This window comes from Emys orbicularis, chromosome 15, assembly GCF_028017835.1.
Source record: "Emys orbicularis isolate rEmyOrb1 chromosome 15, rEmyOrb1.hap1, whole genome shotgun sequence".
Taxonomy (NCBI): domain Eukaryota; kingdom Metazoa; phylum Chordata; order Testudines; family Emydidae; genus Emys; species Emys orbicularis.
In genome coordinates, this window is record NC_088697.1 from 28,301,881 (window position 1) to 28,315,380 (window position 13,500).

The 13,500-nt window shown below is 49.2% G+C and overlaps 1 protein-coding gene across 4 annotated transcripts in view; it reads left to right on the top strand.

Annotated features, from left to right (window-relative positions):
* The window catches only part of USP2 (ubiquitin specific peptidase 2), a 50,988-nt gene that overhangs the window by 19,502 nt on the left and 17,986 nt on the right, over positions 1 to 13,500 (top strand). For all 4 annotated transcript variants that reach the window (XM_065417159.1, XM_065417158.1, XM_065417160.1 and 1 more), the window contains 2 exons: positions 999 to 1,049; positions 11,308 to 11,431. In XM_065417159.1, coding sequence (XP_065273231.1) covers positions 999 to 1,049; positions 11,308 to 11,431 — 175 coding nt within the window. The remainder of the gene's footprint in view (positions 1 to 998; positions 1,050 to 11,307; positions 11,432 to 13,500) is intronic.

The window sequence follows — 13,500 nt, forward strand, 5'->3', positions numbered from 1 at the left end:
TCTGAGCAGCTGAGTCGGGTCCCATTTAATCTGAGCCCCCCAAGCCCAGGGTGGAGGTGGGGGGATGGTTCCGGTTCTGACCCATCTCCGCCAGCCATAGCCGCAGCAGTCTGCGTGTGCATGGGGGTGAACAGTGGCACGGGCAGTGCTTTTAAGGGGAGGGCAGATGCTCTACCTTCCATGGCTTACGCCTCTCACCCCGCTGCAGGCTGGAGTGTTTCTCCTGGGGTCTCTGCGTGGCCATTGGGGCAGTTAACATCCTCAGCTCTTCGTGTAACGACCCCTCACCCCTACTGTTAGCTGGGAATGAACGTAGGTCCAAACGCACAGGCCTCTGCCACTCAAGTTGAAGGAGAAACTCCACTAGGAGGTAGCAGTAGTAGGCTGTTACCCTGTATGTTCACCAACCACTAGAGGGGGACACTGCTCACTCAGCCAGGCTCCTATACCCGCGTGGTCCCCCGGGGTGTTCTGGCACTTGGATCCCTAATGACCACTGGGAGGAAAGGCCCAGGTCATGCTGCCATGAGGGCTAAAGTCCCACCTCGAGGGTGGAAGTGTGGGTGCTAGGAATGCTCCCCAGACTCAGCAGGAGGTGGTCTTTGAAGTATTGTTTTAAATGGGAGGTGTACCCTGAGCAAAGAACAAGAAGTCCAGATTCCTGGGTCTCCTTCCCTGTTCTGCCTGGCCATGTGGCCTTGGCCAGGTGTCTGCCCTGCCTGGTGCCTCAGTTTCCCCATCTGTAACATGGACATAGTGACACTGGCCTGTGCCCTGGGGAGGCTGTGGAGATGCAGGAGTCAATGAGCATCTGTAGAAAGCTGCCTGTTGGTTTACTCCTAGCCTAGATCGTCACATGGATGCTCAGACAGGCAGAGGGGCAAGAGGGCATGGCCCCCCAGCTCTCCGGTCACTGCTCTCCACTGTGTCCGCCAGGGGTTTTAGACTGACTGCCTGAGAGCCGCCATTTATCTGCCCCCGGTGCTCTTTCTTTGCAGAACTCCAAGACGGTACAGGGTCTGACCGGCCTCCGTAACCTTGGAAATACGGTGAGTCCCTTCCCCGCAGCATCTCTCTGCTGGGTTCCCTCCCAGGGCAAGGGTCCCCTCGCGCCATGCCCCATCCCCACACGCTCGCTGGGGTCACCCTGGAGACATGGCCCCTGATGTGACTGTTGCACCGCTAGGGAGCCCTGACCGCTGGACTGGTTTGTCAGGCTCCTGCACCCAGTCCCCGTCCCCCACCCACACCAAGCCACTGCCGCCCTTCCCCGACGTGCATTACCCAAGGGGCTGGCGCCCAGCCCCACCCACCACCCTGACTCATGCCCCTGATCCGCAGAGGGCCTTCTCAGTTCCTGCTCAGGAAAGACTGTGCTAATGCTAGGAACTCCCTTCCTGGCTCTGCCAGCGGTTCCCCAGCCCGCCCCACCCACCGCACAGCTCTTCTGTAACCGCTTCCGACGGCAGCAGCATCGCCGAGCAGCTCCCCCAGCGCTGGGCCAGCCCCTCACTTCCGCACCACACACCCATAGAAAGAGGAACCCCAAGCGACAGCAGGCAGTCCCCCACCCACGAGCTGAGAGCCTGGAGATCCCCAGCAGCCATCCCCAGGGGCGGAGAGCCCAGAGTTCCCCAGTACCTACCCCCAGGGGCTGATAGCCCAGGGATCCCTAGCGCCCACCCCAATGGACTGACAGCCCCAAGATGCCCTGCACCCACCCCAAGGGGCTGAGCACCCCAGTGCCTGCTCTCAGTGCTTTCCCTTCTCCTCGCTGGGGAGGTGTTAACCCCAGGGGAAAGGGCCTGTTTGGAAACTTCCTTCCCCTGTAGCTCATCAGCAGGTGCCAGGAGCTGCATCATTAATTTGGGCTGGGGCCGGTAGTAAAGCCACCCCACGCTGCTTGCCCAGCTGTGGCGCTGGGTGTGCCTGGCTCTCAGCCCCATTTAATTGGCTTTAGAGGTGGTGATGGGGCCCCACCTGCGTGAAAGGGCCCTGCCCCATCCCCCAGCCTCAGCATTCAGTCATATTTTTCTTACAGAGAGAGAGAGCGAGAGAGCTGTAAGTTCTCCAGCTGTACAAGCAGCACTCACCACGGGCAGATGGGCACCCTGACTTCCCACATCCTACCCCTGAGTCGGGCCGGGGGGTCTGTCGCTTGCCTATCTGATGCTCTGCAGTACCAGGGCAGCAGGGCCCTCTGCTGAGACTGCCAACAGGTGCAGGAAGGTGTTGGCAGGTGGACACCCTCCATTCACAGGGAACTCACCCCACCAATCCCAGACCACCCAGCCACTATCCGATGGGAGCAGCTTTCTGTCCCCGCTGCCTCAGTTTGGATTGGAGCCAGCCGCTGAGTGGTGCTGAGATGCCCTGCACATAGAAACCATGGACATGTAGAACTGGAAGGGACCTTGATAGGTCATCTAGTCCATTCCCCTGTGCTGAGGCAGAACTAAGTATTATCATCCCTCACAGGTGTATGTAACCTGCTCTTCATAACCTCCCTAGGTAATTTGTTCCAGTGCTTAACTGCCCTTAAATCTCCCTTGCTGCAATTTAAGCCCATTGCTTCTTGTCCTGTCCTTAGTGGGTAAGGAGAACAAGTCATTACCCTCCTCTTTATAACAATTTTTTTTGTACTTCTCTCTCCCCTCAGTCTTCTCTTCTCCAGACTAAACAAACTCAATTTTTTTCAATCTTTCCTGTTAGGTTAACTTTTCTAGACATTTAATCATTGTTGTTGCTCTCCTCTGGACTTTCTCCAATTTTGTCTGCATCTTTCCTGAAATGTGGTACCTAGAATTGGACACACTACTCCAGCTGAGGCCTTAACAGTGCTGAGTGGAGCGGAAGAATTATTTCCCCGTGTCTTGTTTACAAACTCTCCTACTAATAGATCCCAGAATCATGTTTGCTTGTTTTTGCAACAGTGTTACACCATTCACTCATATTTAGTTTGGGATCCACAATAATCCCTAGTTCCTTTTCTGCAGTACTCTTTTCCAGGCTGTATTTGTGCAATTGATTATTCCTTCCTAAATGTAGTACTTTGCATTTGTCTTTATTGATTTTCATCCTAAATATTTCAGACCATTTCTCCAGATCATTTTGAATTTGAATCCTGTCCTCCAAAGGGCTTGCAACCCCTCCCAACATAGTATCAACTGCAGACTTTATATGTGTACTCTCTATGCCATTTTCCAAATCATTTATGAAGATATTGTTTAGAACTGGACCCCGTACTGATCCCTGCTCAATATGCCCTTCTAGCTTGACTGTGACCCACTGATAACTAGTCTGAGTATGGTTATCCAACTGTTGTGCACCCACCTTATAGCAGGTTCATCTGGGCTATATTTCCTTAGTTTGTTTATGAGAAGCTCATGTGAGACCGTATCAAAAGCCTTACTGAAGTCAAGATTTATCACACATTCTGTTTCCCCACATCCACAATGCTTGTTACCCTGTCAAAGGATAGTAGTTGATTGACATGATTTGTTCTTGACAAATTTATGTTGACCATTACCTTCTCTTCTAGATAGGTACAAATTGATTCTTTGATTATTTGCTCCGTTATCTTTAGAAGTACACCTCTACCCTGATATAACACAAATTTGGATAAAATGTGGTAAAGCAGTGCTGTGGTGGGGCAGGGCTGCACAGTGTACTCTGACAGATCAAAGCAAGTTTGATATAACGTGGTAAAATTTTTTGGCTCCTGAGGACAGCGTTATATCGGGGTAGAGGTATACCGAATTTAAGATGAGTGGTGTCTAATTCCTTGAGTTGTCCTTCCCTCCCTCCCCCATTTTTTTAAATAGGTACTACATTGGTTTTCTTCCAGGCTTCTGGGATCTTTCCTGTTCTCCATGAGATCTCAAAGATAATTGCTAATGGCTCAGATATCCTTTCAGCCACTTCCTTAAGTATTCTAGGATGTATTTCATTAGGACTGCCTACCTACAAAAAAAACTAACTTGTTTAAGTAATTCTTAACTAGTTCTTACCCTATTTTAGCCTCAGATCCTACTGCATGTACAGTGATGTTCACTATGTCAGTTGGCCAATCTCTGCTAACCACTTTGATGAAAAACCTGAAACAAAAGGGCATTTAACATTTCGGCCACTGCTGTATTTACTATTATTGCCTTTCCCTCCTCGCTGAGTAATAGGCCTACCCTTTCCTTGGTCTTCCTCGTGCTTGTAATGCAGTGGGTTTCAACCACAGATCCCTAAAAATTTTTGAATGGAGGTGCAGACCCCTTTGGAAATCTTCGTGTAAAACCACTGCTGTAATGAATTTGTAATATGTTTTCTTGTTACCTTCTATGTCCCTAGCTAGTTTAATCGCAGTTTGTGCCTTGGTTTTCTAATTGTCCCTACCTGTTTGTGTTTTTATATTCATCCTTCATAATTTGACCTAGTTTGCACTTTCTGTATGATGCTTTTTTGAGTTTGTCAGAAGATCTCCTGGTTAAGCCAGGGTGGTCTCTTGCCCTACTTCCTATCTTTCCTATGCATGGGGATAGTCTGCGCTTGTGCCCTTAATAATGTCTCTTTAATAAACTGCCAACTCTGCTAAACTCTTTCCCCTTAGACTTTCTTCCCATGGGATCTTACCCACCAATTCTCCGAGTTTGGTGAAGTCTGCCTTCTTGAAGTCAATTGTCTTTATTCTGCTGTTTTTGCTCCTACCATTCCTTAGAACAGGGGTGAGTAAACTACAGCCCGTGAGCCGGATCCAGCCCATGGGATTGCCACCTCTGTGGTGCCACAGACCCAGCGCTGCTCCCAGAAGCGGTCCACACCATGTCCCTGCAGCCCCTGGGGGAGCAGGGGCAGAGAGCTCTGTGCGCTGCCCTTGCCTGTAGGTACCTTCCCCAGAAGCTCCCATTGGCCGGGAATAGGAAACTGCAGCCAGTGGGAGAGATACCCACAGGCAAGGGCAGCGGACTTAGTCCTCTGCCTCCCCCGGCCCATCCCCCCCCGGGGCCCCAGGGACATGGTGCCAGCCGCTTCCTGGAGCGGTGTGGGGTCGGGGGTCAGGGAGCCTGCCTTAGCCTCGCTGAGTGCTGCTGCCACCCCGGAGCCGCTCCAGGTAAGCGGTGCCAGGCCAGAGCCCGAAACCCTCCTGCACCCCACCCCCCTGAGCCCCCTTATTATGCAGACAAAACTACACAGGATTGTTTCAGGGGACAAGACAAAGATGCCATATTTATTATGATAAATCAAATTGTGTTATGACCAATAACTAATACTCAATACCCACACACACCCCTATCAGACATTCTGCAGCTGCTGTATAGTTACCAGTCCTGAACATAGGTTGAGTCCGTGGCTTGATTTTGCAGCTTGGGTTCGTAGCTTGTGGTGGCTAACTGGCCAGGAAAGCCAGGCACAAAGAAAGGCTGGGTCTGCCCTCCCATGTTGGCAGCAGAAAGTTGCCCTCCAAAGTCTTCCATCACACCCATCCTTTTTGTAGGCTTTAGTTTGAATCCAGAGTCTATAGGTCTTGCTGTGTCACTCTGCTTCTGGGTTCGGTGTGATTGATCACCCATCAATTGCAGATGGGACTGTCAGCCTCGGACCTGGCTTTGATCTTCCTTCTGTTGTACCTTTGTTCTTTTCTTTTTAGGGTGGACTCTTCTTACTTTGTTAGGGCTGTTGTCTGCATCTTCAGCCGTTGGTGTTTGAACTTATTTCATCAGGACAGGCTGGCATTGGAGGTTGAATCCATTATCCATACATACCTCATTCACACATCTAAACTAAAATAATAAGATTACAGCAGGGTTTTGCAAAAATGAAGGTTGCAGCAAGCCCTTACAAAATGGAGTAAGTGTTTTAAAATGGGGTTTGAATTACAATATGGCAAACAGTGAACAGACGTTACAATGTAGGCAAGTGTAGCGAATGGGAAACAAGGAACAGAAGTTACAATACTGAAACAGTGCAAGTCTCAGTGATTTAAGCAGGAATTGGATTGACAGTGAAACTTACAAGGGCAACTGGCTGAACAGCTATGGCTCTTAACAAGCATCTTAATTGTCAATTAGCCAGTTATTGGGGTAACTGGTTTTATGAATGAATGTTTCATTCATAAAAACTACTTATGAAGTTACATTAATAAAGTGATTAAAAACAATTTCATTCATCAGTTCTACATTGTCCCCCTTTTGACCCTTCAATCCAGGGGTCTTGAATGGGTCAAACTATGTAATTGTTTTAAGGCTATATATTGTGAAACAATGTGAGCCTGTGGTTTCAATTTAGAATGCATCTGTTTTATCCAGCAGCACATGCAGAGCATTAGAACCAACATAACAGTCAGGATTACTAATAATGACAATGATGGGATGAAAAATTATATTTAGAACTGCTGACCAGGTGGGCTGCTCCTACAACACTCTGCCCCTTGATCTATTACAGTAGTTATTGTAGGGCACAGGTGATTTGTTGCAAACAAACCAAACAGTTATAACCAGGTGACTAACTAAAACCATTACAATTAACTAAACACCAGATATAACAAACAAATGCAAACAATCATAATTGGGAGTACAATAAAACCATCACTATTACAATAATTGGGTACATTGACAAACAAAATGAGGCCCAAATTTGATGCTGCAATAGCCATCAAATAATAAGTCACTGAGGTCAGGACCTCCTTAAGCACACACAACAAAAAAGATTTTGTAGGAGTACCACAGTTGTCATGCAAGGTTAAGTTGATGTGTACTTTAACATTCAGTTGCTAAAATGTTGCAGAATCCCCTATTCTTAACAGTTGTTCTCAAGAGGTCTCTGGGGACCTGAAAGATGGGGCCCTACAATCACAGGCCAAGGTCTTACAGGTTATGGGGGCCCATGAACTACCCTTCAGGGCTTGGGGAAGTAGAACCAGAGTGCATAGAGGAAAGTGTGGAACAATACAAAAGTATCAGTAACAAAACCAACAAAAATGATTATTAGAGAACCTAACAAAAAATAAACCTGATGCATTGGGGACCAAAGTCTTTTGGATAGAGGTGAATGTGATTGATAATTTGGTTGGAGATGGGGGAAACAGAGGAAAAAACCTTTATCCTGTTTAGTGTAGTATTTTCCTGTTTATCTGGACCCAATGTTAGCACAGGACACCCACCAGAGACAGACACGGAACATGCAACACAGACTTTGTCACGACACTATAACCATGGTATTTTATAACTCTTCAGCTGGTACCAGCTCTCCTGATGTTCTGGTTCAGAGCCTGAAAGATAGACGCTTAGAAACAAATTAGCACAGTGCTCCCACCATGGCTGACCCTGCTCAGTCTCTGCCACAGTATCCAGTATTTGGGGCTGCACAAATGTTTATTAAATGGTGCATTTCTTGTGGGTTTAAATTATTCCTTTTTCCCAGTAAAAGGAACTTAACACTTCATCTAGAAAAAAAAATTGTTTTAAAATCCCCAGCCACTTTGCCGTGGCCTGGAGGTCTGAGGTAGAAGCAGGCACTGTTGCAATGGCATTTTGGCCCTGGGAGAAGGATTTACCCAAATATCCCCTTCCCAATCTCCAGAGGGGTCCCAAAAGTCTGCCCGTTCTGGGGTCTCAAGTGTCCCTTCTGATGTTACTGCTGCAATTTGTCTATTTGCAAATATTTCTTTCCATTCCCCCCCCCCCTTTTTTTTTTCTTTTGTATGCTGCTGTAAGATTTGAGAGTTCTGTTTTAACTCTGTACGCCGCATCCTTAAGAGCATCTAACTGGGTTTGGGTACTAATGGACAGACATTTTCATTTTTCTGCTTTTGCAGCAGAGGCTTGTAGATCTTGGTGCAGTTTGTTGTTTTCATTTTTACACTTAGCCCATTGAAGGAATACCTCGTTACAGGTTTTCCATAGAAGCCAAACTGTGGCTGCTTCCTTTTTTTCCTTTTTTTTTTTCCCATTGGAGTTGAGGGTTTAGATATTAGCTTACACTTGATCAGACCAAGGGCTGTGTCCGAATTTTTGCAAGATGTGTTTAAAAGGTGTGGGTTCTTGTACAAGAGGCAATATTTCCCATCTTTAGACAGTGTTTTCTTAAACATTTTCTTCAACAATTGTGAGCAACCACCAACCACAACACAAAACCAAATTGATAAATATCAATCACTAGAACCCCTAATTCCTAAAAGAGCAACTTACAACTCCTGAAAGAGCTATTTCCCTTTTTAACTCCTGGAAGAGCAATTTATAATATCCAAACCTAAACTCCTATTTCCTTCAGAGTCTATGTGGTTAATTAATTGAAAACTTACAATCTTTTGCCTATCGTGCCAGGCTTACTAAAGCTGGCACTTTATTAATAAAGTGAACAATTAAAAACAATTTCATTCATCAGTTCTACACCCTGCCTGCACCCCAACCCCCTGCTGCACCCCCCTTCACCCCAGCTACCTGCCCTGAGCCCTCTGCCACACCCCTCCTGAGCCCCCTCCTGCACTCTGCACCCCCAACCCCCTGGCCTGAGCCCCCCCTGCCACACACCAACCCCCTGAGCCCCCTCCTGCACTGTGCACCCCACCCCCTTCCCTGAACCCCCTTGTACACCCCACACACCCCCATCCCAATCCCTTGCCCTGAGCCCCTTCCTGCACACTGCACCCCCTCCCACACCCCAACCCCCTGCCCCAGCCCTACATTCATGGTCCTGCAAGCAATTTCCCCACCCATATGTCACCCTCAGGCCAAAGAGTTTGCCCACCCCTGCCTTAGAATCATGAACTATCATTTCATGATCACTTTCACCCAAGCTGCCTTCCACTTGGAAATTCTCAGCTGGCTCCTCCCTATTAGACAAAATCAAATCACTTTCTGCAACAACAAGTTAGCTCCAATGCATTCCGAGAACTTGTTGCATAATCTGTGCCCTGCGGTTTCATTTTCCCAGCAGGTGTCTGGGTAGTTGAAGTCCCCCATCACCACCAACTCCTGTGCTTTGGATGATTGTTCGTTTCTTTTAAAAAGGCCTCATACACCTATTCTTCCTGGTTAGGTGGTCTATAATAAACCCCAGCCATGACATCGCCCTTGTTTTTTACCCCTTTTATCCTTACTCAGAGACAGGTCTGCCTCCCACTTCTATCTCAACCTCAGGCAAATGTAGATATCTTTGCTATACAAGGCAACACCACCTCCCTTTTTCCCCTGCCTGTCATTCCTTAACAAGCTGTACCCTTCTATACCAATATTCCAGTCATGAATTTTCCACCCTAGTTCATGACACCTATTCTGTCATAATTGTGATAATCCATTAGCATTTCTAGTTCTTCCAGTTTATTCTCCATACTTTCCTTATCATACAGACAGCTAAGAGGTTCATTTGATTTCCTCTCTATAGTCCCTCTTGTCCTTTGTCCCTGCTGTGATTGCCCATGTTCTTCCCCAGTTCTGACCCTTCACCCCAGTCTCCCTGTTTTGGACTTGCCTGGGGGCTTTTGTCTCCTGCCCCCCCTCACTAGGTTGCTGGTCTGTATCCAAAGATACTGCTCCCCTTCCTTGTAAGGTGGACCCCATCTCTACTCAGCAGTCCTTCTCAGAACAGCATTGTAACAGATTGAGCACTCACCAGCGTAGCACCTCCTGCTGGTTACCTCAGGAATTGCTCTTTCAGCCCTGGAGCACCTCCTGCTGGCCAGTGTCCCTCCTGCCTCAGGCCCCCCATTTCCCTCCTGGACCCTGGTGCCCCTTTCCCTTGGGGTGCTGCCCACAGCAGTGCCCCTACTCTCTGGGTCTCCCCTCCCAAGGGAACCCCAATCCCCTATACCCACCTTGCCTCAGTGTCTACTGCCAGTCATCATCTAGTCCCTACTCACCAGAGGCAAACTGCTGTCTGTGATGGCCACTCATCATTGGCAAGGCCATTGGACCTGCTGCCTTTCCCTGCAGCTCCAGTTCCTCCGTAGGCCTTCCTGTCAGGCCTCAGCCTGGGAGGTCGCCAGGCCTGAGCTCCCCAGCTCAGCCTGCTCTGTCTAAGGTACCCTTTGCTCTTTCAGGCAGCTAGGTGCATCTCTCTCCAGAGCTAGAGAAGGACTGACTGTTGGTTAGCCCTGCAGCTCTTTTATAGGGCACAGCCTGGCCCTGATTGGCTGCCTCCCAGCCTTTTCTTATTGATTCTCAGCCCTCCCCAATGGCTGGCTTTTAACCCCTTCTAAACCGGAGCAGGGTGACTGCCCTGCTACAAGCATCCTATGGTGGAGGAAGCTGAAGCCTTCCTGGTGACACTATGACTGTGCAGCCGTGCGTTCACCTCCAGGACATGTCTATCTCTGCCTGGGCCCCTACCCTTGACTGGAAGGATTGATGAGAACACCGCCAGCACCTCCAGCTCCTTCACCCTCACTGCCAGAGCCCTGTGGTCACTGCTGATCTGCTCGGGGTCATGGCTTCTCCTCCTCCACCACCTTTGGGGGAGATGCCTCAACCCTCGTTACCAGGGCAGCATACTGGTTTTTGATCTCTATGGACAGTGGGTTGGGAGCAGGGGTGGAGCACTGCCAGAACTAGCTAGCAGCCAGCTTCCCCACTGTTCAGGAGCTGTTTCCTCCTCCCTCGGCGGTGCTATTGCAGTCCTCTGCAGCGGGATTGCTTCCTCCGCCTGGGGGGGGTCTCCATGTGCACGTTTTCAGTGAATTCTTCCTGTTTCACCGATGTTCCTCAGCCTCGCCACCTCCTCCAGTAGCTCTCCCACCTGCTTCCTGAGAGATTTTACCAAGGGACACCTCTCACACAGGATGGTCCCCCCTGGCTTTCTATGACTGGGAAATGTAGGCCACAGTCTCTGCAAATCCACACCAGGACCTAGGTAGAAGCGTCCTTGGTCAGGTTCTCTGTCTGGACGCAGGTGAGGGGGAGGCGCCAGGAGCAGTGTTGGTATTAGCCACGTGGCCTTTCCAGACCGTGCTGATTTTATTCTTTCTCCCTCCAACAAACTCCCTCCCAAACTCCCCGGTTTGCATGGCACAGACTGCCTGGGTTCTCAGCCTGGGGGCTGCACACAGGTCTGGCAGAGTTACAACCCTCAATCCCCAGATGTTTCTGTTCTAATGGGCATTCTCCCCCATCTGAAGAAGTCTGAGAGCCCCTGCTCTAGAGACACACATCAGATGAGATGATCCTTCTCTCCAGTGCCCTCCAGTGATGTGGCCTGAAACACCAGATTGAGGTGGGCTTTCCCAGCACCCCTGGCACCAGGGCCCCTTTCCCAGGGATCTCCCCCACAGCTGGAATTGTCCTGTCTCCTGTTGCCATGGTTTCTCTTCTGCCTCCCCCGCAGTGTTTCATGAACTCGATCCTGCAGTGTCTGAGCAACACGAAGGAGCTCCGGGACTACTGCTTGCAGAACCAGTACGTGCGGGACCTCAACAGCAACAGCCGTATGCACACCGCGCTAATGGCAGGTAAGGGGAGCCAGGTGCCCGCAGCCAGGGCTGGGAGATCCCAGTGCTCCACCTGGCCCGTCCCTTTGGCAGATTGCGGGCTGAGCCGGGGCCCACAGCTTGGCCTTTCAGTGCAGCTCCCCTCCGGCGAGTGACCCTGTCTAAACGGGGCTCCCGGCGTCTTGGCCCTCTGGCTCCGTGTCAAGAGGATTTTCCTGCAAAACTCTCCCTAGGATGCGAGAGTCATGCTGGCTCTTTTCTTCTCACATCTCCTGCCAGCCCCTGCCCTCGGTGACCCCTTTGCCTCACCATCACTAGTCTACCTGCCCAGACCCATTTGGAGACACTAAGGGGTAAACCCATCAACTAGAAAAAATTGGTTGCTACCACATGTTAGTCACATATCTGGCGGTCATCAGCAGGATGTTTGTAGATGCTGGAAGTGGTGTTGTTTTCCTGTATCACATGATGTTTAAAGGTTCCTAGCCATCCAATGTGGAAAAATCACAAAAACGCCCGTAACGCGAAGAAACAGGCTAATTTTGTCCAAAATTGTCAGAAAACTTCTATGCACTCAAAATAGCAGTGTTTTGGAAAGTTTGGGACATATTTAGTCCCAGGTGATATATTTTACACATTTCCCTGTACTTGTTTGCCTGAGGTTAAAGCAAAAGGCTGTAGTCACGTGACAGTATGAGTTTGTTTGTACCATGTAATACGTCAAAATATTTGTCATTATTTGTAGAATGGACTGATTGGGGAAACCGTTTTCTGTGTGCTATTTTTATAAGTTACACAGATAACAATACCTCTAATCCCTCAATATAAAATAAAACACATAGTTTTGATGTTGTCTGCTCAACTGGAGACATACCTCTAAAGCACACAGGTACAACTATAGTTATCTTCTTACTATCACTGAATACAATGACAATCCATGTGAATGCCTTACAGAACAGTAATGACTCTTAGCAGAAGGGCTGTCTTGTCTGACTATATTGTGTGAATAACAAAGTGTAGCCATGTGCTCTCAATGTAACCCCTACCGCTAACGAATGGCTAGCTAATGCAGCACCCCTTCGAGCTATATTTACTCACAAACATAGTCTCAATAGTATGCAGATAGTTGAAACATTTCTGCTCCCCCGCCCCGAGAGTATCTGTTAGATAATCTGCTGCTACACGGGTCCCTGTCACAGCTGCATGCATGGGAACACAGCAAATCTTCTCTGCGGCGGTCGCGTCTCCTCGTTCCACAGGAGCTCTCCCAGCTACACTACACAAAGGGAAGGGTGGCTTCTGGAGCAGGCAGCAGCGTCACCATGGTAGGGATGAGCTGTCCCGTGCTGTCTGTCACCCATCCAGGGGTAACAGGGGACACTTGAATATACTGAACTTGTTTCATGATTCCATGTGAGCTGATAATTTGCAAGTTTCAGCTGCTACCTGAAGGAGGCCACTGTTGGTGGTAGTTTCTCACTTGTTTTGTTCTTCTTAGCAAACAACCCATAGCCCACATTACCCAGAGCTGCTTGCTTGTACTACCCTTGATCTCTTGCCTCGCAAGCGTTCCACTTTCACTATATATTAACCTGGGCAAAGGCAACTCTCAAGTCCCTCTATGGTACGGGGGTTAAGGTGCTCGCTTGGATCCTGGATGATCCTGGTTCAGAGCCCTTCTGTGTTGGTTGTGAAGGGATGAGGGTCTCAATCTCTTACTGCTCAAGCCTTCCACTTTCACTATATATTAACCGGGGCAAAGGCAACTCTCAAGTCCCTCTATGGTACGGGGGTTAGGGTGCTTGCTTGGATTGTGAGTGACCCTGGTTCAAGTCCCCGCTCCGTGGGACAGGTGGGCCTGTGGTGTGTGAGAGGAGACCCCTCCTAGCTGAGCAAGAGGCCTGTCACAGGGCCTCTTGCTCTTTTCATTAAAGGGGCTTTGCTGCTGAGCAGTAAAACCCCCTCTCTCTCTTGTCCACCATGATCAGGATACACGCCCAGGTTGTGGCAGACCCCAGGGCACTCCCCTGCTCTTTTGAGGGGTGTGAACTGGGGGCCGCCACCTCCTGGGGAGAGTCACTGGTGAGCGA